The 26,012-nt window shown below is 38.4% G+C and overlaps 1 protein-coding gene across 3 annotated transcripts in view; it reads right to left on the bottom strand.

Annotated features, from left to right (window-relative positions):
* Nucleotides 1-25,976, bottom strand: part of WDR25 (WD repeat domain 25) — a 68,256-nt gene extending 42,280 nt beyond the window's left edge. Inside the window, exons 1-2 of one of the 3 annotated variants that reach the window (XM_084520115.1) lie at nt 25,790-25,976; nt 22,961-23,735 (exon numbers count right to left, since the gene is read on the bottom strand). In XM_084520115.1, the coding sequence (XP_084376241.1) occupies nt 22,961-23,677 (717 nt within the window). In that variant the 5' untranslated portion in view covers nt 23,678-23,735; nt 25,790-25,976. Of the gene's footprint in view, nt 1-22,960; nt 23,736-25,460 lie in introns of all 3 variants that reach the window. The other 2 variants (XM_084520114.1, XM_084520116.1) reach the window with 2 other exon arrangements.
* Nucleotides 25,977-26,012: the final 36 nt, after the last annotated feature.

Raw genomic sequence — 26,012 nt, 5'->3', positions numbered from 1 at the left:
ACCAAAAATGACAAAGCTGAGTAGGCACATTCTTTAAGACTATTTACACAGAACAATACAAGCACTGGATATGCAATAATCTGCTTCATGACACCTAGCTTCAGAGTCACATATACACAAGAAATAAACATGAGAAATGTTTTTCTTCCAGACTGGAAGCCAAAACAATTCAATATATGTATTATTGTTATTATGCAATATAGATACAGTTTTATGAAAATCAGTTGCTACTTTATTATTGCTGAGACTACCTTATTATTGCTGAGAGACAAAATATTTAAGTATAGAAGATATATAATGCACAACAACAGCAACAAAAATCTAATACTTCCTTTATTTGACAGAATGGTAACTCAGAGCATTTGTTATATTTAACAAACCAATGGGGAAAAAAAGGAGACCTTAAATTGTATTGCTACAGTCCATTATGAAATGCAATTATGAGAAGGTAAAATTATTTCAGTGCAAGTCCTCAGAGATGCCATTAAGGTACCATTAAAAGACCATTATAGTGTTTAACTTCAACAGCAAAACTACTTCATTACAAGTCATACTATCATTTTAAACTGAGGAACACAAAAAGGTCTACTAGAAACAGACAGACTTAATATGAGTTCTTACCATAACAGGTATTCTAAGCCAAAATAACTACGTCATCCTCATTTTGGATTTTCTATCTGCAATTTTAAAGTTTGTTAATCTTCTGCTTGCTTATGTAAGAATTAATCTTCAAGCGGTCTGATTTCCAGATGTGCTAGCACTCACAAGAGTTGTTAATGTCAATGGAATCTGAAGGTAGGGGGTTGTTAAACAGCAAGCTTGCTAAACAGCAAGCTTCTGATTAGGTTCAAAAATCTGGATTTTAATCTCCTAATATTACAATATCTACTATAACTTACCCTCCTAGCTGAGGAAATATTAACAATACAAATCATTTCTGATTATGCAGTTTTATACATACATTACATAAGTGTACCATTAAGAACAGTTAGCATATTTACATCCACCTGATGAGGAGTTGGATAGAAAAGATATTGCAGAATGACTAACACATTCATTAAATACATACTGATTCTTCATCTTCAGGCACTGGAAATGCTTCTCTTTTAAGACTACAGATTCCATAACCTTTACTTCACTTCTCATCTGAAAGATCATTTCCCTCAAAATCGGAATGAGTCATCCTCATAGTAAGCTTGGGTTACCTCAGCTGCACTTCCAAGGCTAATCTAGTAGTTATTCCGATGTAGCCCTGTTGTGGTGAACTGCCTGATGGATGGTTTCAGCAGTGGGAGAAATGCCAGCAGAGCACACTTTCTGGGCACCAACGGTGTGACACTGCAAGAACACACAACGTCCAAAGAGCAGCAGAACAGTAACCAGACAGTTTCTTACTGAATGTAATTTTTAAAAGGTATTGTTAGGGAACATGCAAGAATCAACCACATCTCTTTTCTTTGGGAAGAAAAGAGAGAGGGAAGAAAAAAAGAAAAAAAAAAAAAGGCAATACTTACGTGTTTTTCAATCTGTTTCCAGAAATAAAAGGCACCCCTGGTGGGGACACACAATATGCACCTACCTTAAGGCTACTGTCAAGAACCTTGCTTTTCTTAATTACTTTTTATAGATTCTTTAGGAGTGATCTGTGTTCCCAAGAGTCCAGTAATCACAGACTTAAGCCATTACTACTACCTATTGACTGGTACTTTTAGAGTATCATTAGCTTATTGAACTATAATCACTGCTGTGCAAGCTTTTGTCTATCATGTGTTATAGAAGCACTTCAGCTTTGACCCTCTAACCCAAAATAAATAATGACCAATTTCAACAACAGTTGATTTTTCAACTCAGATAATTACAGGTTGAAGGCTGGAGCAGGGTGAGACTTGGAACCAGTGCACCTTGTTTTGGAAAAATTATTCCATACAACTTGGAAGTTTAAAAAAAAAAAAAAAATCTCATCCAACCACAATGATGTGTTTCAAACAGGAAAAACTAAAGATTTATACAAACGCTGTTTAAACACCACATGAATAGTTGGAACCAATTATACACTAAAAACTAATTATGATTTTGGACCGTATATCAGGAAGTGGAGTGATAGGACAAGGAGTAATGACTTTAAACTAAAAGAGGGTAGATTTAGATATTAGGAAGAAATTCTTCACTCCATGGATGGTGAGGCACTGGCACAGGCTGCCTAGAGAAGCTGTGGGTGCCCCATCCCTGGAGGTGTTCCAGGCCAGGCTGGATGGGGCTTTGGGCAACCTGGACTGGTGGGAGGTGTCCCTGGGGACATGAACTGGCTGGAACTGGGTGATCCTTAAGGTCCCTTCCAACCATGCGCTGATAGTGATGGTGATATCATAAAAGAGCAGAGAAGGATCTCATTTTCACAACTGTATACCATAATCTTTCTGTAAATATGCTTTAAAATATGATGCTTTAAAAAATTAAATATATATAATAAAAACACTTTCAGGGAAGTTAGCCATGGAGAGAAGCACTATGCAACCCAGTGCTCCTTAGACATCATATGAATAGTAATGCCTGCCATCCAAGGGGAAACAAACTAAAAATAGAGAAGACATTGAATAACCAGAAAACCATATATTTTTTATCATTTAGTTAAACTATAACCAAGGCACAGCGAAATACAGGGTGGTGTGAAAAAGCAGCTTAGTTTTTCATTTTCTTTAGCCTTATCCTGCCAGAGTTCAGAAACAGGTATGAAAAGATGACTGGAGGCTCACTGTTTGATTAAGTTCTTGCAGTAAAGGTCTTCAAGTAAGAGCAGATTTGTTCATCTCCCAGGGCACAACGCTGCTTGATGACAGGCAGGTGGGTTGTTTGAGTGACACTGGAGGTCGGACTGAACTGCAGTTGTAGCAGGAACCTCAGCGGGCTTTGGCATTAGAATCAAATTAGCCAGGGCTACAAGAGAGCACTGAAAAAAGGTGATTTGTTTTGATAGCTTACTTAAAACAACAGAGGATAATTATAAGCTGTTCTGAAGAATACACCTGTGACTGCGTTGTCACAGGGACAAAGGCCTCTGGCACCAGGTTCAGTCTCCCACCTCCCCTGGAACAAGCTGATATGTCCTGATGGAAGTTAATGCCATCCAACACCCACAGTTAATGGCAGTATGTCAGTCAGATGCATTTGCTTTCTATGTAAATTAAAGAGCCTCCAGACGACACCACACAGCACTAAACTGATTTGCAGAGTCCTTGCTGATGCTCCTCTTACAGAGATCAACACAAGAGCCAGATCTCTTTATGGCAGGAATTCCTGCTTGGGTGACTCTCTACTGAATGGTTGAAGACAGCTTTTTTTCAGAATTAAGTCTGTAAAAATACTGTTAAATCCTGGAAAATGGAAAGTATTACAGAATACACTGAGATACAAGGCATCATCACATTACAGATGTTTGGTTTTCCTCATCACTTATGAGAAGCGTTTGTAGCATTGGGAAATGTAGATGCTCTAAAGACCCTGGGATTTCTCAGAGGCTTACATTTGGCTCCTGGGATATAGCAGGCACTGACTCAGCACCTGCTATAAGATCTGCTGACTCGAAGCAAACAGTCTGCACCACAGATGGGAATGGCTGTCTTCCAGAGCATGCATTTGCCTTAAATGTGCACACAGAAGAGGTATTCCCTCAGCACATTCCTGCCATTTAGATGCTGTAGAGACACTGCTGACTGGAACTTCTTTTTTCCCCTGATTTCCCTACAAACACAAACCACTCAACTCAGTTTTCCTCACCCAGCACAGACCCAGCCACAAGTGTAGCCTGGCCCACTGGTGGGGCACCATGCAGCAGCGGGCCAGGAGCCTTCCTATGACTGAAAGGCACCTCCCCTCACCTGCCATTCCAGCTTCCCATGTCACCAACAAAAGTACCTCATTGCCACATCTATCTCCAGCATACTGGGGCCGTTGCACTGTTTCCTGCTCTTTACATCCACATGTATCCACGTCCAAGAGAAGGGTACCGTTCTGGCTGGTTTCTCCAGTTGGTACAGCCCAGACCAGCTTTGCACTGATTGTCTCAGGTTATCTTAGACTTGACTAATTCACAGGAATTTTAGCACAGATGTACAACATCAGCTGTGTCATCCTACTTTCTTTTTAAGCCTGTTCTCTTTTCAAGTGAAGTGATTACTGCTGCTCCTCCAAGCAATTTACACAACGTCAACACGCATCATTAGATTACTCAATTTTTTTTTTTAATTTTTTTTTTGGAGGGAATTCAAGTATCTACATATTAACATCTTTACACAAAACAAAACTGATTAGCTTTTGTTATTTCTCCTTTGCATATCTATGCAACCCATTAGACAGAAAGAGGCCTGATACTCATATTTGCAATCTTCTGTTATGAGGCATATGTTTAATATTCCTCTTTGTAATATAGCTTGGTTACTATAAAATCATTTTGTTTGCCCTGTGGTGCTTCTGCACGTTGTCACAGGGACAATTTAATCTCTCTTCTGCTAAATGTTGAAAAGCAAGCTATTACAGAGTCGACCCAACAGAAAGTTATCAACAGAGATTTCATGAAGCCCTTTATCCTAAAGGGTACTGATAGATGATTTGCAAACCAAATGCATGTCTAGTCAGCAAAGCTGGCTTTGCATGTTCATATATGTTGTCCTAACACAATACACAGAGATCCAGCCAACCGGTGCGGATACACCCATAGCAGCCTTCACCACAGGTCCCAGAGTGATCAACTCCTTGATACTACAGAAACAAAAAATTAAGAAATACAACCTGACATTAAGCAGAATTAGATTCTCACTGCAATATGACATGCTTAGGGACTGTTACTTCACCATGAGGAAGTATTTCATTGTATTTACTTCACTATCACAGTAGAACTACAGAAAGAATAATTTAAAGATTAAAGGAGAACAACAAAATAATTTGCATTAGCTGTTGTTTTGATAATCCAGGCTTTGTACTTAAACAACCCAAGAATAGATTTATCACCAGTCTTATAAATCAAATAAAAGAGTCCCTCATGTGCAAAGGACAGAGGGAGGACGGGGAAATAATAAGTTGGTTTTTTTTTTGCTTCAACCTATTTGACATAGAAATGTAAATATAGAAAGTCCTTCAACATTCAGAACACTACCATTAAGTTAGACTAAGTCTTTGACATTCTCCAAATACTTTAAATTAAAAGCTGTTAGTTGTGAAAAACTTGTTTCCTCCAGGTCATTCTACAACTGAAAAATTACTATTGGGAAGTTTCCCCGGTGAAGTGTTAGCACTTCCACTACTGTCACTATTAGTTTCACATAACATGTTGGACCCTTCCACAATCTATTTTTATCATTTCAGCTTCCTGTCACTCATATTCTTGTCCATGTGTTCCCATTGCTTTTTTTAAATAATAACACCCCAAATAGTGCTCATCACTTCATTGAATATAACTGCAGGTACATGAAGGCATCTCCATTCCCTCCACACAATGCATACATAATTAGTTTAATTAATCTACATTACTTTCTAAATTTTAGTAGCTTCTCTTCCTGTTCTCAGAATTAGCTTTAAATTGATGCCTGAGATTTCAAACATCTGCTTTCCACATTATAAATGCTGTCATGAATTTAAAACTTAATAATAAAGCATTTTATGTACTTTACAGAAAAAAAAAAAAAAAAAAAAAAGGGAAGAAAAAGATAATTATGTAAAGTAGGTTATACATTATTGCCAGGATTTCAAGGGACACCTCATTCACACAGGAAATGCTCAAGTCTTCAGGCAAAGAGTTTGTAAGTATAAGCCTAATTGACAATAGAGACTTTCCGTTAATTTAAGCTCTTTAAAAATATTATACACACACATGTGTACATGTGAAGTGTGCAGCTGCAAACAAGGAAACTATCACTGTTGAAGACAGATTTATTTTGAAAGGGAGAAGACTTAAAGGGAATCCTTTCACATTTCAACTAAATTTCTACATGAAAGGCAGAAAAGAAAGATGGAAGAGGGAAGCTGAGAACAGGAACATAGGGAGGATTTTCTAGGATCTAAGAGGTAGGGGTTTTTTTGGCTGCAGTTTAAGCTACCTTGTATTGTATGATGTTCTTTGCCAAGAAAAGCAGTTCTTACAGAGAACGACATACTGAGCACAGGCACTATGACTGGAAAAACCTTCTGGTATTATCATAAACCACATTTCTTTAGTTGAAGGTGTCAACACACCTTTGTAATACTTTATGATGGATCGCTACACTGCCGGTCTAATTTTCTATTGCTTCTCTCCTCTTCTTCTACTAAGAGTTTAACTGCTTGCTTAAAAAAAAAAAAAAAAAAAAAAAAGTTCAACAACGAGTGTTAAACTCATTGTCCAAACGTAGCAAAGAGAATGAATCAACTGATTCTCCATGTAGCACTATGAGATGTAAAAAGAACAGAGGGGCTAAGCAAGAGTAACACTTTAAGAATGCATTAAGTAAAACCTACTTCTTATACTGCTAAATCTTTAGAAGCAAAACATTTTTCACAGTCAGTAAGAAATTCCAGAAATGTAAGTACTACCTTGAGTAATTATTGTTAATTAACTAGCAATGAGGCACTATTTCCAAATGTGACATTTAAAGTACATAATGTGATTGTGAATATTCACAAAGATAATTAAGTTCATCTGCTTCAAGTCCTTGATTTCAGCACATCTGAAAACACCTCTTAAACTATCATTAGACCTGTAATCAAGTATTTTGTTGCTCAGGAAAATTGGATACCTTTGCTTACCTGCTAATGTAGGGAATATGTGTTCAAATGCAAGTACATGGCTTTTGTTAAGAAACTCCTCTTCAGGCAAAAGCTGATAAAAACACTAATTTAGATTGTTTTCTCAGAAGAGATGGTTAAAAATAAGTTCCTCACACCATCAAATGGAAATGCAAATAAAAATAAAAATGATTGGGCTCCCCTAATTACACACACATTCATAAGACTGATGTGTGTGATAGTTGTTTGAAAATACTTGTCGTGAAGCCAGGAGTACACTACTGCGCATACTAAGGATACCATCCACATTAGGCTGTATATTTTCTTCTATTTTGTTTACAGCTGAGTCAAGGTCATTAGGAAAACATAAATTCAGTCAAACTACAGGGATGAAATATGATGTATAGCACAAGAATGTTAACATCAGATAGTGCATTGACATGATTCTATTGGTGAAGAAAGTCATAACTGTTACTGGCTTCAGAGAAGGAAGGAGCCTTTGAGCATCAACATTGATCTTGGCCATAATCAACACTTCCAGGAAGAAAACCTGAAAATAGGGGAAAAAAAACTGACCCCAAGAACAGGGTGTCAGTAATGCCTTGACATTTTATCCTTTATTCTTCTAAGAGTAAAGAAAGCCTCCTTCCACTAGGAAAGAGATTAATGAATAATGCACTCCAAGATGTAGAAGAAACATTTTGGCAGCATTCTAAAGTGCAATAGATTAAGTTTCCTCTATTGCTCATGAATTATTTGTCATAGAGGATTTAATCAGTCAAAATAACAGTGTGAATAATTGCATGTTTTAAGGACATCCTATGGGTCTGTATCTCTCAATCCAGTTTTACTAACAATTTTATTCTATAACTGAAATGCCTACCCTGACAAAAAATTTGCCAAGAATGATGTTTGCAGAGAAAATTGAAGTGAAAAGTTTCTTTAAGAAGTCTAGTGTTCTGAAAAAAAAAACATTTAGTGCCAAGAAACGCCTGACCTTGTTCATTGTCGAAAAGATGGGTACCGCTGCTGCCTACATGAACAAACACACATTTGGTGTTCTGTTTCAAAGGTGCACCAGAAATGTCAGCAGTACCAACTGCCTGGAAAACAGACAAGATTATGAGATGCTCCATGCTGCAGGTCATTAAACCCTGCCTCTGCACTCTGCTTTTAACAGCAACCAGCTGGTTTTTTTGCTTAGGAGGGTGTCATCCTCCAAGAAAGCACTGGTCCTTTGCCCATCAGTGAAGGGACAACACCCCACCCAAAGCAGTGCATATAACTCAAATTCCCAATTCTGTACCTGAGAAGGGTTTCGTCAAGAGATCCAGTTGTTACCTATCCTCCCCAATATTTGTTTTCTTAAGCTGTAAATGGACTGAGAAAGCAAGAAAAGTCTCTGGACATTAACAACTGTGAGAATTATGACCATGTTGCCATACTCCTACTGAAGACACAAGTTCAGATAAAAGTGATCTTTGGCCAAAGTAGTCAACAAAATCACAACTGTAGTTCTCCAATAAGCAGTGCTAAAGGCACATTTCAGGAAGAAAAAAAAAGCTCAACCTACTCAGGCTTATCCAGGAAAAGAAATGCAGTGAAGGAATAAGACTTTCTTAGATCTCAAGGGTTCAGATCTTTCTTGCCCTTCTGCATTCTATGTAAGAACTCCAGAAGATATTGTTGAAATACTTGGTCAAAATTCAGTAACAGTCACTTTTGGAAAGTTGTGTGTGAACCACTTCCAGTCCCACACAAAGCGGTCAGCAGAATAAAGCCAGCAGCAGGAGGTTACGTTACACCATCACCAAGCAAATATTAGCCTGAAGCAAGTCAGGTCATCCAAGCAGGCACTAATGGAAGGCCGGCTGCTATGGTACACATCCTTAAAGCTCCTGAAGATTTTAATCCCCTCAGCGAAGCTGGGCACTCTCCAAGGGGTATTGCTTTTTAGAACAATCCAGCTAGGAAATAGAAGGGATAAATAAGAAGCAAAACTGCAGAACTATGGCAAGATAATAATATTTGACATTGCAGTGGAATAAATGTGTAAATTTCTGATACTCAAAACAGAAGTTACAGCAAATTAAGAGGAAAATAACATTTTAAAACATGTTTTTCACTATGGAAATTCATCTCCTCTACACAGATGGCATGACAGTATTGTACCATGCAGATCATAACCCAGCGTGCAGACTACACGTGCTACTTACTAGAATCATTTAAAAATCCACATCAAGTAATCTCTGAAGTAATATGGAAACTGATACTGAAGGAGCCTTGAGTCTAACACTAGGTATTAGGCACTCTGAATGAAACACCAGAAATTTTCAGCCGCAATATCAAACAAAAGTTGCAAGAACAGTTGAGGCAAAGCAGACCAAACAGTAAGATTCATATGATCAGACTTCATGTGATATTTTAATTATCTGTGCCAAAAATCTGTTTTAGCTAGATTACACTATTTGCAGAAAAAGGGGTATTCTTACCAAATGCTGAAAATGGCAGGAAGCCAAGAAAAAAGCACCACAAGCTAGAGATTTTTTTTGTTGTTTCCCCTCTGAAAACAGGCAAACTTTACATTAAAAAGCTCACATAAAAGGCAGTCTGTAAATAAGTAGCTAAAGGATACTTAAAATCATTGCTTTATCAGAGAATCTGCCTTTCACAACGAAGTATTTCTGCCACTGACTGCCATCTTTTAACATAGTTTGTTCTTTACTGTGCAGAAGGATTCTGAGATAATCACTCCTGAATTGAACCACAGATTCTCCATAAATTATTAACCTTATGGAAGATACTTATACAGATTAATTTTTCACCAAAAAACAATATAGCATTTATACATCTGTGCTGGGCAGACAGCACAACAGAAGTAACTTCCCCTCACACACCAAAACAAAGCGAAGAATTCGCACCTATTCTGCAGTTACCCTTTAAGTGGTTTGTGACTAATCATCAATATGGCTAACCCTGTAGATGCATCTCAAATAGAAAGTTCCTGGAAGATGAAAAAAAGCAGAAGTTACAATATATTTGAGCTATGATTTAAGCTATGGTTTGTTGTACAATATGAAAAGTGGGAAATATTTTGGCAGAAGGAGAAGCCAAGTACAACAAAAGCACTTAAGTCCCCATCCCCAACTGTATACTACATATACTAAATTTCTGGCTTGAGAAAGAATACAAAATTCACTTCAGATAAATAAACTACTTTATACACAATATTGGGCATATTTGGAATGACATGGTTAAAGCAGACCATTTGATGCACGTAAATGAAGTAATACAAGGGAAATTAATATATAATGACAAGTAACTTTTATAGGTGACTTCAGAACACCAAATTTCCTATTGCTGTACTGTATAGGAGAAGAATAACATGGCATGCATTTGGCTGTTTCTCATCAATGTCACAGTAATAACAGCACATTAAGAATGATAACAGATTCAAAATACCTAAAAGCACAGTCACAGTAGTGGTCACTAGCAGTTAATAATTGTGCCCAAAACACTTAAGCAATCAATATCTTGCCAGCAGGCAAAGGAGAAGAACTCCAGGAGAAGAGTACATGTATTATAACTCCCCAGGAGATGATTAGCTAAATTGCTATAGCCACTTATTAAATAATCTGATTTTCCTTTCACCTCAATGTATCATATTCATTAGCATCAATCACTTCCAAGTCACATACATCTATGCTCTATTAAAAGTGGGGATTCCTTGTAAGTGTTAAAACACCTCAATTTCAGACTTAGAGTGCTTCAGAGGCAAATTGTACATCGTGGTAAGCATCCTCGATTCCTACAGGGTAATTAAGGCCTGGATAGATACATTCAAAGACTTACTTGCACCCCGCAGATTTTGTACATCCATTACTGGAGTAAGAAATGATGCTCTATTCAGAGAATAAGTACAGTCTTAGCAACTACACTACCAGCTTCTGAAACACTGCATATCTATTTGCTGTTGACATGTGAGCTATTTCAGAAAACAGAGGGAGAAAACTGCCATTTACCAACCCTTTGGGGGAGTTGTTTGTTTTTACATTAATAGTCACTGTTTAACTGAAGCTTAAGTTCAAAACATACCTGTTTGGACTGTATTCCTATATTATGCTACTGTGTTTATATTAAACTTGTGATTCAACAAAGGGCACTCTACAGCTTTTTATACAGCTACATATATCAATATGATCAGATAACCATCTTTTTTATAAACGCAGTCAATAAAACAATTAAGCACGAACACAAAAACCTAAAAGAAGCAATTTAAGCTGTCTCCTTCTTGCACATGATCCACTGGGAGAAGATGACACAGCAGGGACAACCGCTAGTGGCCAAACTCTGCCAAACCTAAATATCAGATGAAAGGCAGCTGTTCTACAGCACAGTCTTGCCAGATACTGCTAACAGTGCACATGCTTAGTGTATTTCTACAATAGCACATAATAATTGCATTGCTATTATACACATAATAATTGCATTGCTACAACAGTTCTAAAAATAATGTTGTGCTTGAGTACAAATCTCTATCCATGAAAAATAGCCTAATCCCAATTCATGAGCAAATTCTGTCCCATCACCAACATAAACTGGTTGACTCTCTTATTTCAAGAAGCAGTTGCTTCATCCTTATTGCTCATATTGATTTGAAGTAATATCTAACTATGAGGGACAGTGTACAGATAATGATTTAAAATAACCATCTGAAAGCTAACTTCCACCATATATCAGTTGGCTTGCTCAAGTCACTTTTTCATTACAACTATTATTTTTTTCAGTAACAAAAGCCAGCTGCACCCAATGGTATACCCCAAATCCATCACACAGAAGCAAGATTTCAGAAGAAACTATGAATAACAAGTCCTACTTACAGCCAGGTTGACTACAAGAGTTCAGACACCACAATACATGGAAAAGGTTAAATAAAATACAAAACAAATCATTTGTGTATGCAAGCAATTACACAAAAGTCTTCCAGATAATGCTTGTTGATTAAGCTGGTATCACAAACACCAAGCTGGAGCAGAAAGCAGCTAGAAGCTCAGAAGCTCCAGAAAAAGCAAAAAGGAAATAAGCAAGAAATATCATCAAGAAAGAGTAAGAAGACATGAAAAGTCTGGTTAGGGAGTCTGACAGAGTCACCGAAAAGAAAGTGAACAGACAAGAAAGCAAGGAAATAAGTCATCAGAAATATACAAGCTAGTAACGCACATCACCTTATCATGCTGATTCCTCTCTAAATTTATGTCCTTACATTAGCCACTTATTTCTCCTCACAAATACAAAAACATTGTTTAAAAAATGTAGAGTTCTCAAATTTAAATGTTTACTCAAAACTGTTAGAGAAATTTCCTTATGAGAAAGTAAGCACTTTTGGGAGGACTTTTTCAATTATCTGTATATGAGACGATTAAGCTGTAGGACTATAATAGCCTTATAGATTTACCTGCTTATAGTTTGTAGTTACAAATTACATTTTTCCCTGAGCAGCTCCAGGCCAGTTCTATATATAGCATGCAGAAACCTCAATAACCAGTCAGTAACACCGCTAACTAAATCTGCAGCAAGCTATTTCTCCACCAACAACCTTAAGCGTATCATTAAGGAAGACATATTGCTCACATGGCAAAATTACATTCTAGCCACTAATCGCAACATTTGCAATAAGAAAAATTATTTTAGTGAAGAAATGTTAATCTAGAAAAAGGCAACAAGCCTAGAGAACAGGATAAATTCAAAAATCTTACTTTATAAAGCAAGCTGGCACATATACACAGCTGGCACATGTACAATATACAAGCACATGCAGTCTTCGTTATTTGTCATTCTCTCCCACACCACTTATCTTTAATCTATTAGCCAATTGAAACATTTAAGAAAGGTAGAAAGTTTCTGTAATTGCATTTTAGGTACGTCCTGGGATTAAAAACAGTAGCTGGGTATAAAGTTAAAAAATAAATAAGTCTGCACGTTCCATCATGCATGTACTGGAAGACAAATCAAACAGTTCCAGACCAGCCACAAAATGCATTTCTCTTTGAAGATGGAGGATTACTGCAATGAAACATGATGTGTGTGATAGAAGATGGTAAGTCATTAGTTCCACAGTAGTGAAGCAAGATCTCTAAAGAACAAAGTTTTCATTAATGTTTCTTTTTCCCTTTAATTTAAAGGGAATCTATAACTAACACTTGTCTTTATAGCATAAATATATAAGACTGCCATTAAAGTTCTATTGGGCTTCATCTAAAAATCAAAAGGTAACAACCTTTGGTACATTTACTGATATTATAAGCTTAAAGACGCAGCAATTTTACACATGCTAAAAATAAAGTCTTTTAAAAAGGAAAAAAAAAAAAAAGAGAGAGACAAGAACAAAAATATATTATAAGTAATAGAAACTTCAGGCAAATTGCCTCTGCTCCTGATGCTGGATAAATCCAACACAAGTAATCTCTCTATAGAACCTGAAAAAAGTAGAGCAAAGCTTCTCAAAGATCTGTTTCCTTGACAACATTCACAGACCAACAGAGGTAGGGAATCCAAGTCATAAGATATCTTGTAGGTTTGTTAGCAGATTTCTTTAATATATATATAGCAGTATGTACAAGGCATCTATAAAGCAAGACTTCTAGAAAAGAAGCAAACTTACACTGGTGTTATTTATATAAAAAGTATTTATATTAAACAGTAGAAACATTTGGAATTTCTATACCAGTGATAAGGCTGATACTCCCACAATGCATTAAAGCAACTTGAGAACATAAAACTATCCTACCTCTGTTTTGTCCAAGCTCCAAAAATCATTTCAACCAGGAATATTACTGAAGCATCTGGAAGGGAGATAACACCACAATATGCTTTTCCCATCTCAGATTATGTTCTGCTCCATAGAGCTGTCCACAGAGATCCGACATGTAATTGAAGGGCTTAATTTATGACATTATCAGTTAAGCTTCATTAGGGACACTGCTCCGTTGCCATCTCTGTCACCAACATTTTCCTCTGCTAATGGGTTGGCTATGCTGGGAGGAGGACAGGGTTGCTTACTTGTCTGCTAAAGCCCACATAAGAGAGAAACAGTAAACAGTTAGAAGAGCTCTTAGCAGAAAAGAAGTGCAAAGCTCAGCAATTCAGAACAGACAGGTTTCTAAGAAAAAGGCAAACATTTAATATTTTTGATATTTCTGTAACTAATGAGTGACCAAAAACATCCTTCTATCACAGAATCACAGAATTTTCTAGGTTGGAAGAGACCTCAAGGTCATCGAGTCCAACCTCTGACCTAACACTAACAGTCCCCACTAAACCATTTCCCTAAGCTCTACATCTAAACGTCTTTTGAAGACTTCCAGGGATGGTGACTCCACCACTTCCCTGGGCAGCCTGTTCCAGTGCCTCACAACCCTTTCAGTGAAGAAGTTCTTCCTAACATCAACCTAAAACTCCCCTGGCTCAACTTAAGCCCAGGCTTAAGTCACCAGGCACGTGGGAGAACAAACCAACCCCCACCTTGCTACAGCCTCCCTTGAGGTACCCATAGAGAGCGATAAGGTCACCCCTGAGCCTCCTCTTCTCCAGGCTGAACAAGCCCAGCTCCCTCAGCCGCTCCTCGTAGGACTTGTTCTCCAGGCCCCTCACCAGCTTCGTCGCCCTTCTCTGCACCCGCTCAAGCACCTCCATGTCCTTCTTGTAGCGAGGGGCCCAAAACTGAACACAGTACTCGAGGTGCGGCCTCACCAGAGCTGAGTACAGGGGGACGATCACCTCCCTAGCCCTGCTGGTCACACTGTTCCTGATACAAGCCAGGATGCCGTTGGCCTTCTTGGCCACCTGAGCACACTGCTGGCTCATATTCAGCCGACTATCCACCATCACTCCCAGGTCCTTCTCTGCCTGGCAGCTCTCCAACCATTCCTCTCCCAGCCTGTAGCTCTGCTTGGGGTTATTGCGCCCCAGGTGCAGGACCCGGCACTTGGCCTTGTTGAACTTCATACAGTTGACCTCAGCCCATCGGTGCAGCCTATCCAGATCCTCCTGCAGAGCTTTCCTACCCTCAAGCAGATCGACACACACACCTAACTTGGTGTCATCTGCAAACTTACTGAGGGTGCACTCGATGCCCTCGTCCAGATCATCGATGAAGATATTAAAGAGGACCGGCCCCAGCACCGAGCCCTGGGGGACGCCACTAGTGACTGGCCTCCAACTGGACTTGGCTCCATTCACCACGACTCTTTGGGCCCGGCTATCCAGCCAGTTTCTAACCCAACGAAGCGTGCGCCAGTCCAAGCCAAGAGCAGCCAGTTTCTTGAGGAGAATGCTGTGGGAGACGGTGTCAAAAGCCTTGCTGAAGTCAAGGTAGACCACATCCACAGCCTTTCCCTCGTCCACCCAGCGCGTCACTCTGTCATAGAAGGAGATCAGGTTCGTCAGGCATGACCTGCCTTTCATAAAGCCATGCTGACTGGGCCTGATCGCCTGCTTCCCCTGCAAGTGCTGCATGATGACTCTCAGGAGGATATAACATGAAGAAACAGAATCTTCTATATAACATGAAGAAACAGAATCTCTTCTTCCATGACATTTTAAGGATATTCAATAGTCATACTCCATCCTTTTGGATTCCTGGAGAAAGAACGGCTTGTGAAATAGCACTGACCCAAGAGCCATATCTCTGGTGCATCTCACCTATTGTCACTTCACTCAATCTCAACCAAATTTCAGAGTTCTTAGAAGGACTTCATTGCCCCTCAAGGTTTAATCAAACTGAGCAGCTGAATAAAAAAAAAAAAAAAAATGAAAGACATGGCAGAAGCCCTGAAGGACAGAGAAGTTGAAGAAAATCCACAGCTAGCCAGCCTCAAGACACAGCCAGACTCCATTAGTTCTACTGCTTTCAGAAAAGCTTTATTTTCTGAACTTTTCTTTAAGTAATTCCCATTTCTTCTGGAAAACACAGGTGTGTTAGCTGTACCATGAAGCATCATTCTTCCCCTGCTCATCTTCCCCAAAGCTACATCTTCAAACCTCACTGAGAGGTCTCACTGAGAGACCACTTCCAGCATGAAGTACTCCTCTAGTATTCCTCACAGAGACTCTAATTCAGGAGGCATTTCCAAGTGTGAAGTTGTGGTGGTTTTACCTAGCTAGGCAGCTGATCACCGCCACAACTACTCCCTCTCCTCAGAAGAAGAAGGGAAGAAGAAAAGTTAAAAACAACTCATGGGTTGAGATAAGGATAATTTAATTAAATGAATAAAATATTATTAAGGGAAAATTATGGTTAATTAAATAATGTAACTAAAGGAAAAAGGAAAAAAAAAAAAAAAAAGCAAAGGCCATGTGGAAATGCAGAGGAAATAAATTACTCCCTACTTCTCACCAACAAGTGGTGCTTGACGACGTCCTTGAAGCAGGGCCTCAATGCACATAGCTGGTGTTCGAGAGGACAGACGTTTTCACAACGAGAGCCCACCCCTCCCCTTTTCTTCCTTTTCCCACCTTTTGTTGCTGAGTGTGACACCATATGGCACGGAATATCCCTTTGGCTGGCTTAGGTCAGCTGCCCCGGTGATGTTCCCTCCTCACCTCTTGCCTGCCCCCATCCTGCTGGCTCTGGGGGAATTAGAAAAAGTCCTGATACTGTGCCAGTATTCCTCAGCTTTGGGCAAAACACTGGTGTGAAACCAATGCTGTTCTAGCTACACCTGCAGAGCATAGCATTGTATGGGCCACAGCAGGGAAAGTTAACTCCATCCCAGCCAGACCCAGTGCAGAAGTAAAACAAATGCCCTTAAAAACTGAAAACGTAACCCAGAAGCTGAGATATTCACTGCTTTTTGGCCTTTTTTGTTTAAACAAACAAAAATACCAATTTCTGTGCAAGCATTAGGATAAATTCCTGTCTAAAGGAGTACTGAATTTAGTTCTTGTTAACGAAAAAGGAAAGAAAACAGTGGCCTACCAAACAGTGTAAATATCAGGATGCTGCTGTTCATACTCAAAAGAAACACACTCCTTTGAAAAATCCTTTGAGGCACAAGAGTGTGTCAACTACTAAGAACATCATAAAAACTATATAAGTCATCTCCAGCTGTGGATTCTGAGAAAGTGAACAAAGGCATTACAAGGATTTCCGTTTCCTTGACAACAGCATTGCTGGAAACAAGAAAATAATTAAAAAAATAAATCTCCGTGTAACAACGATCTCCAAACGTATCTAGATATTAACACACCAAAACATGTAACAACCCCACCAAGATTTTTGTGATGAAGAGACCAAAATCCACCACCCTCCCGAGTTGTTCTTTATCAACTTGCATTAATGGCTTTTGCAGAGCAGTTGGTTAAGAGCTGGCTCTTACCTCCTGACCTGTATTATCACCCAGACAGAATCACAGACAGAAGCTTTTGTTCATGGTCAAGCACACTCCTTCCTGCATAATGTCCCTTTTCTTATAAAATAAGCGTTATGGGCAAAAATTATATGAAATAATTTCCTTAGAAAAATACCAAGGTATATTGACAAAGGCTTTCAGCACTCAAGAAACTAGTATTACCATACACACATGTACCAAATAAATGTACTTTCATCCTAATAATCAGCGAGCTCAAAATCCTTGGGAAAAAAAAAATATACATCGTTCTAAATAGAAAAGGGAACAAGGCACCATTAAGAAAAGTCAGGCTATTCTGAAATACTGAAGCTATTTAGTCACCTCTTCAACAAGAGAATGACAATGCCTTTTTCCACACACCTAGGTAAGCAGTACAGTCTCCAAAATGAGTTTCTTTTGCCTCTTCCAAGATAATGGGAAGAACATCGTGTTACTTTTACAATACAGTATTAGAAGTGTACTGACATTGAACAGATCACTTTGAAAGTTCTTTCAATTAAAGTGTAATGCGTGCATTTAAGAGAAAGTCTCCCCAAATTCTCATTTTGTGCATCAGCTACAGTTAAAGGAGCATTGTCACAGATTTTTAAATCAATCTAAAAATCAGAATGCTTGGGGTACTAGCAGCATGGTATCTAACCCTGCTCCGTGAACAGCTTGAATCTAGCCTAGTGGTGACAAGGCTATAACCATCTGACAGCTACGTGAGTTTATAGGATGCAAGCTGGCAGCCTAAATTCAGTCGCCTTATTAACAGACAGGCATGTAGCAGAACAATGAGGAACAGTACCTATACTGGCTTCTTCCAATGAATTGCTTGCAGAAGTTTTGAAAACAAATGTCAGAACATGGTTAACAGTAATGTCTAGAAAATCTCTATTGCCATCATGAGTGTCACACACATCATATGGATGAATAGGGCTATCATGTTCCACTGCTTCCAGCCTACTACAGCAGGATCAAGAATAACAAATTAATGGAATATACTACTATGCCATCTTTGTCCTGCAGAACACACTACCACAAAAAAATAAAAGATTCTGAAAATCTGGGGAAAAAAAAAAAAAAAAAAAACGCTGCTTATATTATTGTTTTATTCACTCCAGAAAGCAAAATCCATACATTAGATTTGACCAGTATAAGTTATATAACACTATAACACCTTGGAGCTAGCACCCTTAGACAAGATAGTCTCATAAGAGCAGAGAAGTATCTGGCAGAGATCTACTGAGTTAGGAAATTACAAAGATTAAATGCTTTGGAGCTCAGAAATCCCCTAACTTTCAAATGAGCACTGGCTAGAGGAGGACTTGAAGGTACCATAAATCTTTGCCAAGCTCATTTTCTCTCGGCATCTACCTACTGACCCTACTAGAGACTGACTGCTGGGCAAGACCCTGCTACTTAAGACAAATTGCTGTATTCAATGACAACCTGTGATTTAGGATTTTATATTTAGGGTTCTAAACCAGAAATAACTAAATAGGGTCGATTTTCAGAAAGTTCTTAACATCCACACTACAAAACTTAGGTACCTTTAATAACTGTGTTGAGTCTCAAAATTTATACAAAAATTACTAGCCAAGATATTAAAATCACAACCTCTATGTTTAAGTTAACAAAACCAAAAGTGGCAGTAGCATCCTAAATTTCAATTAGAGCAGTTTTTGAAACAAAGGGAAAAAGTATTATCCCAAGAATCGAATCAGTCTAGACAAACATCAAGACAATCAAGTTTAGAATCCTTAAAATACATACTTAAACTAGAAACAAGCTGCTGAAAGTTCAGTTAGAATGCATTAGCAAAGAAGAGCACTACCACGCTCATTTGAATCACTGCTTCCAACCTAGGTAGCTGGCAAGAGAGGCAGGAAGCCTATCAGCTTCCCGTTTGAAAGGGGAAGCTCACAATTCAAAGAAAATTGAAGATAAAGGACTACTGCCAAAGCCTAAATATAACTTTATTTTCCATTCCCTACAAATTTAAAGCATGAAGATTTCTCCTAAATCTTCTGGATTGGAAGAATAGTGGGTAATTAACCTACAATACCTATAGCTTCCCATGTGAAGTTGCATCTTACTCTCAAGTCCCTATGAAGTTTACTTGTATCTTTAGCAACACATGCATAAACTTTAAATGTAATGTCTTTCAACACACAAAATGGAGGCAAACACTAAAATCTCCCACTCTTTAAAAGAATAATTACCATCCCTTAGAAGTTACCATCCCCAAGATACTGAAGGGCCCCATCTGCTGGTAGGAGTTTTACTCTGGAGTATTACACCACTGAGCTGATAACTGATTTTTTCCAACAGTACCGTTTGATAACTGTTTCGTTGGATTGTTTTCTTAAATGCAGCCATACACACCGAAAAAGAAAAATCATTAAGAACAAACACGTACTATGGAAAAACAAAATCCTATGAAGCATTCCTTCCTAAATATGTAAGACATTTACACAAAGCACTCCAGATGATGTTACCCAACACTAGCTTATTCTTCAGTCAACAGACTGAAAACATCAATTCAATTTTTGCAAACATTGTACTATGACTTACAGCGATTCATAAAGAAGATGGTAAAGTGCACACTAGTTAAACTTGGCAAACATAAAAGGAAGACTTATCTTGCCAGATTTAAACAGGATACATACATAATACAAAAAAACATAATCAGTTCCATTTATATATTTCAGATATATCCCCGTGTGATAAGGAACATAAAATATACAATAATTATTTATTCATAATAGCTTAGATGGGAATAAAGAAATTAAGATTTCTAAATTAAGACAGAAATACTTGGGTTTAGCTTTCTTCTCTATGTTAAAAAAAAAAAAAAGTTCTTAGTTTGTGATTAAAAATTTAAGAGAAGAATATTTAAACATAGAAGAACATAAAAGATGCAAAACTGTTTGGCTAAGTAATACAAAAATTGCTTATGACTATAGTTTAGTTTTGATTAAATGAAAAGATCTATGAGCACCACAGTCTGATCTGCTTAGACAGAACTCTCAGTTCTGAGAAATCTCCACTGATATTGGACTGATATCTTCAAACTATAAATAGCATGCTGTATAGGCTGAAGTTAAGGACTGAATCCAAGATACTTACACAAAAATATTATTTTTCAGTTATTCACATGATTAACTGGAAGCACAAAGTTTTATGGTTCTGGATTACCTACTTGTCTCAATTGTATGAGGACTTTAGGCTTCTAACTGTTGAGTCTATCCAAATCAGATGCTCAAATACTGCAGACATCCTGAGTATCTGTTACCATGGATGTTCCCATTAAAAGGAAAAAAGAACAAGCTTCCACTGCCTGCATTTAAACTATTAATTCCAAGCAGGTGTTTTTGGAAAAAAAAGAACAAAAGGAAAAGCTGAAGGAAGGTACGTGATTGAAAAAATAAATAAATAAAATAGCACATTTACATCTGTGTTTTCAATTGCTTGTTTTATGCTTACACCAGAAAATGGACAACTCCAGGCAATGGCAGACAGCCAAAAAAATTCCCAGAAGAGAAACCACTGCTGTCGGAGTCATTAGAGATTTATGGGCTCATGACCCTTGAAAGTTGGAGAAATTAGTTCCATAACATCCAGACAATGTTTAATCTAACTGTGCCCTCTACTGGCTCGAAAGGTATTTGTATAAAGGCACAAACTTCAAAGATGATACTGCTCCTACCTTAAATCTTTAATCTCAGTAAGAAACAGCAGTAAGAAGCATTTCTTTCTAGGTATTTCTCTACAGCTTACCTTTCAAAATACTGAGATGCATTTTAATAGGCTTCATAACAGTTATGTTGTCACTTTACTGATGTTTTAGATTCCCATACTCTGAAGTGTGGTGAATATTACCACATTGCATTTACACTTAATTTCCACAGTTTGGGGCACCTAAAGTAAATAGATTCCTTCAAATAACAGCTTTACTGTTAAAGACTGCCTCCATACAGAGGTGGAAATATTGTTTTAGTAAATACAAGAATAAACCTTTCTTCCTGTTTACAAAATAAAAACCAGACAGGCTATTACTCTTTTTTTTTTTTTTTTTTTTTTTTTTTTTTTTTTTAATAATTTTACATAGCAATGACAACTTTCATTTATATTGTTTTACCAAGTTTAGTACATCTATAATTACTTTCACTCATCACTGAAATAAGGCTCTGGGATGGTGAACAAGCAGTATCTTAAAACGTCGTACACGTGCTTAAAGTCAAATTGAGACATATTGAAATAAAAAAGTACATATAATTTTGTACAACCCAAATATACAATGCAGCTTGCCAAAAACATCCAACAGCGCTTTTTGCATATCATATTTTCTGTCTAAGGTTGTTCTTCAGATAGCAATCAAGCTTTAACCTATTCAGTATATAAAGGAAGACTTGCAAAGAAAAACAAGTGTACTTTTTTCTTCTGTTTCATCTTTATGAAAAAGATGGACAAAAATACTTTGGAAAGAATTACCTTACAGGTAAAAGTATTCAAAATTCACTAATATGACAGGTTATGCTTGCTAGAAGTGAAATTAAGAGAATAAGAGTTTGAAAAGATAAGCAATTGAGAGGAGGAAGTTTTATTCATACTATAGGATTTTCTTTTCTGTGAACAGCAGTGCTTTAAAAGACGTTAAAGAGGGAAAGAAAAAAAAGAGCTATGTCTGAGATTCGAGAACACCACTGCTTCAGAGATGTGAAGTCAGCACTTATTTCACAGGGCCCCATGGCAAAACTGAGAGAAGGGAAAAGAAAAGAAACATCACTAAGATAAGAAGAATCATATAGAAGACAAACTAAATGAAACTCAATTCTTTAGTACAAAAATAAAACATCAAAAGGGCAAAGAAAACTCAACCTTAGTGAGAATTTATTGTGGTTGGAGTATCAGAATGGCATACCAATATCAAATCAGAATTCAAATTACATTTTAAAGTTCCCTCCTCTATTTATTTTTTTTAGAAATATGCTAATACAAAGGCTGTTCTGCCAGCCTCTAAGCATTAAGATTCACTTAAAGCCCTAAATTTGAGAAGAAAGTTTTAGGGAACAGCAAGGAGCTGTGACAGAGGAGGGTCAGGCTGGGTGTTAGGAAAAGGGTCTGCACCCAGAGGGTGGTCAGGCACTGGGACAGGCTCCCCAGGGCAGTGGTCACAGCACCAAGCCTGATGAAGCTTAAGAAGCATTTGGACAGCACTCTCAGACACAGTGGCTGATTTTTTGTCCTTTTTGGAACCAGGAGTTCGACCCAATGATTCCTTGTGGGTCCCTTCCAACTCAGGATACCCTATGATTATACACGACTTACTGGATTGACTAAGTTAACAAAGAACTGAAACCAAATCACTGAAGTCAGAAGGAAAATACACTGTAAGTATTGAGTAGTTAACCCCTAAAACAAATTTAAAATGGAAAGACTCCTTAGATCATGAGAGGACACCTTTCTGCGATGTAAAACATCATTGTATTTCAGAGGAAAGATGCACAAGACCCAGCATAGCACCTGCAGCTGTAGTTACTTGGGCCTGGCAAAGTGCTGGCAGTCAGCTGTTCAGTGACTGAAGGCAGAGCCTGCACCACAGTGCTTACATTATGAAATTACAGGATTGTACATTAAAGCATTAAGCTGAGAGTTCATAAGAGGTCTGGTACAGAAAAGCATCTCCTCCAATTCTGAATATGGTGGAACTGCCAAACACACTGCCAAAAATACACTATTCCAAGATCATTATTTAATACAGCATTTTTAAGCTTGCTGATCAGTCCAAAAACCATCTTGGTTTACATTACCTTGATTGTTTTATCCATAGAAGCTGAGAGAAGCATGTGACTTTGTTCTCGTACCGGACACCACTGGATTTCATTAACAGGACTGCTGTGTTTAAACATATGAAACACTAAGCTTTTGGGGATTTCAGTAAATTTATACTTGGATCCCAAATATGGCTTAATTATTTCAGATATCTTTCTCACTGTCTGCTCTCCTGATACGTCTTGCTTCACATAACAATTTGAGCTTTCACCTGGATCAGACTCTTTTTCTCCACAGGTACTGGAATTTTCTTGACGCAGTCTTTTGGGGATATATGGTCTAATTCCTTTTATAGTCGTAGGACTGTCTTTATGCACTCGCTTTTGGGAAGTGCCATTTCCAGAGTTTCTTGAAGAGCTTGATGTCTGTTCATAGTTTTTGTAGGGCACACATAATGCAGCATGGCTGGAGTATGCTCTCCTACAGTAAGGAGATGTCAAATCAGTGTTATTATTCGGTGCATAATGCTCAGGGAGATTTTCACAAACAATACTTATGCCAAAATTGTCAGTGTTCTCAGTAGGCTGCATTTCATATGTAGATTTTGTTCTCAAACTACCAGGTGCAAAGTATTGAACAGGCTTCACAGAAGAACTCGGAAGGCTTGTTTGTCTGCTAGAAGTACTGGGGACTTCAGTCTTTTCAGTTTCTGCCTCAGGGTCTGAATCATCATAAGCAACCAGTGATGAACTCATTATGGCTCGATATAGCAGACACCAGAAATCTCAGTGCTGGAATCTCCAAAGCAACAATCTACAAGGAAAAATTGACCATTCAGAGCACAATTTATTATGGACTCCACAATACATGTAACTTAAAGATACAAATATGCATTTCTTAAAAAAATCCATGAGTATTTTATTCCCATTTATTCCTGGAATGTATTCCTCTATTATAGCACATCTGTACATTCAATGGTGCAACATCATTTGCCTCCAAGCACTTTGCATACATTTTTAATGCATTGCAGAGATGCATTTGCATACTGCAAGACAAGGAGAAAATGAGCGTGGAAAGGAAAACAAACTTCCAGCGTAAGTACTGCAAATCACTTCCACCTTACTTGCAGGAGAACTCCCTCCTCCTCGCACATAAACAAGAGGGTGCAGTGGTTTAGGATGTTCATTTATAATAATACAAATACTACAGGTACTTCGGAGTAACAGTTTCTTTCAACTCTTCCATGCTGCTAAGCATGAAGGGGTTCAATTGGCTACTAAAAACAGTAAATGTATTTTTGATCCACTTGGTAGTCTTACAGGAAAAAGAATTTTTCCCATTATCTCCAGAGGTAGCTCTACACAGCCTTTAACTTAACAGGCATAGGCCAGAAGCTACACTGAATTCACTGCTCACATTTACTTATAGAAAATAAAGTTTACTGTGGAGCTAACTTTCTCAGAACTTTTATGAAAAAGAAATCACATGCTGAGATTGCATATGGAACCTGGAATAATTTACCACTGTAACAATCCCAAAAATCTTTTTTTCCAAAATCTATGTGGCACATATGGACAATAGGTTTAGCTACATTCACATCATAGATGGTGTCTGAAATAATGTTTAACCTCTGCTGTTTGCAATCAAAAAGCACCGCTACCCTTCAATTACTAAAATTTATTAGATGGCATATTAAATTACTATTTCTGCTTTGTTTTCTTGCTCAGCTGTGAGCACTCATCATGCTACAATGATTTAACCTACAACACTTCCAGAACAGTTTCTGAAATCTTCAATTTAGGTTGGAGAAGCTACTCTCAAAAGCAGCTGTATTGAGACTGCTGTCTGAAAGGCAGTATGTCCACAAGCATTTGCAGGGTTGATGCCACAAATCCACAAGTCCTACAAACACTACTGCTGGAGCAGTATGCTGGAACTTATAAGGATTACTCATTTAACTTCACAATGAGATCTATTTGAGTTAAAATGAGCAGGTTTTATTTAACCTACAGCACAGTTACATCACAGGCTGTGGTCTGTATTCTGTAACAAAGTTGGTAATCACAAACCCTATTCAGACAAACACACTGATCAACATCAGGCCCTTTCCAAGTGATCAGAATGTTTAACTGGAACCCAGCTACTAACGTTTTAGCACATAAAAGCACCAAGATCTCCCTCTAGAGGGCATTTTGTCTTTATCTGTGGTTTATGATAGTTGTAAGCTTCAGCAACTTACAACTAAGAGATTTTTTTTTTTTTGAGTAATACAGCTTCATTTGTTAAAACAGCATTTCACTTAAGCAATTTCAAAGGGAAAAATAACTAAGAAGTGTTCCAGAACAACTCATTTTAAAACAGAAAAAGTAGTAATAAGCATCCTTTTTCCTTCAAGTCAGCTTTATTTGACAGTTCTCACCAAACAAGTACTAACACTGAAGGACTGCACCGCAGTGATTACAGCACGTAGTTACTATTTGTATCATAAGGCTGGAAACAGACCGCGACCAAGATTCACAATGTAAATGAATAATTCACAGTAAGAAGCTGACCTCCGGCAGAAAGCTATGAATGAGGATATACAAGTGGGTTAGACTTTCAAAAAAACTGCTTTATTTCATTTTCAAGCACACACAGACAAGAGGCAGCGCGAGGCTCTGAGGTAAGCAGGGGGCACCTCCTTGCAGGTATCGGGATACGAAACAAACACCTTGCTGCAGGAGACTGCAAAGAAGCTGCTAAACCGCATCGGACGACATAAACCCACCCCGGCACCACACACAGCCCCGCAGGCCTCGGTATTTTGGGAAGAGCAAAGCGCCCTCCCACAGGAGCCCCCCCACAGGCCCCGCCGCGGCCCCCGGTACCTGAGGGGCGGCCCCCGGAAGCCGGCGTCCCGCGGCTGCTCCCCGTTCATAAGCACGCCGGGCAGAAACCGCTCCCCTCTCTCTAAGCGGCCTGCCTGTGGCCGTTGCCCCGCAGGCACAGCGCGGAGCGGCGGGCGAGGCTGAGGCCGCGGCTCGCTGCGCGACGGCGAGTCCTTCTGCGGGGGTCCCTAGGGGCAGGAGGCGCTGCTGGACGCGGGTGGAG

Source organism: Aythya ferina (assembly GCF_964211825.1).
Source record: "Aythya ferina genome assembly, chromosome: 5".
In the NCBI taxonomy this organism is placed as follows: domain Eukaryota; kingdom Metazoa; phylum Chordata; class Aves; order Anseriformes; family Anatidae; genus Aythya; species Aythya ferina.
Note: the sequence above shows the minus strand (reverse complement) of the source record. Positions and strands in the feature narration are given on the sequence as shown.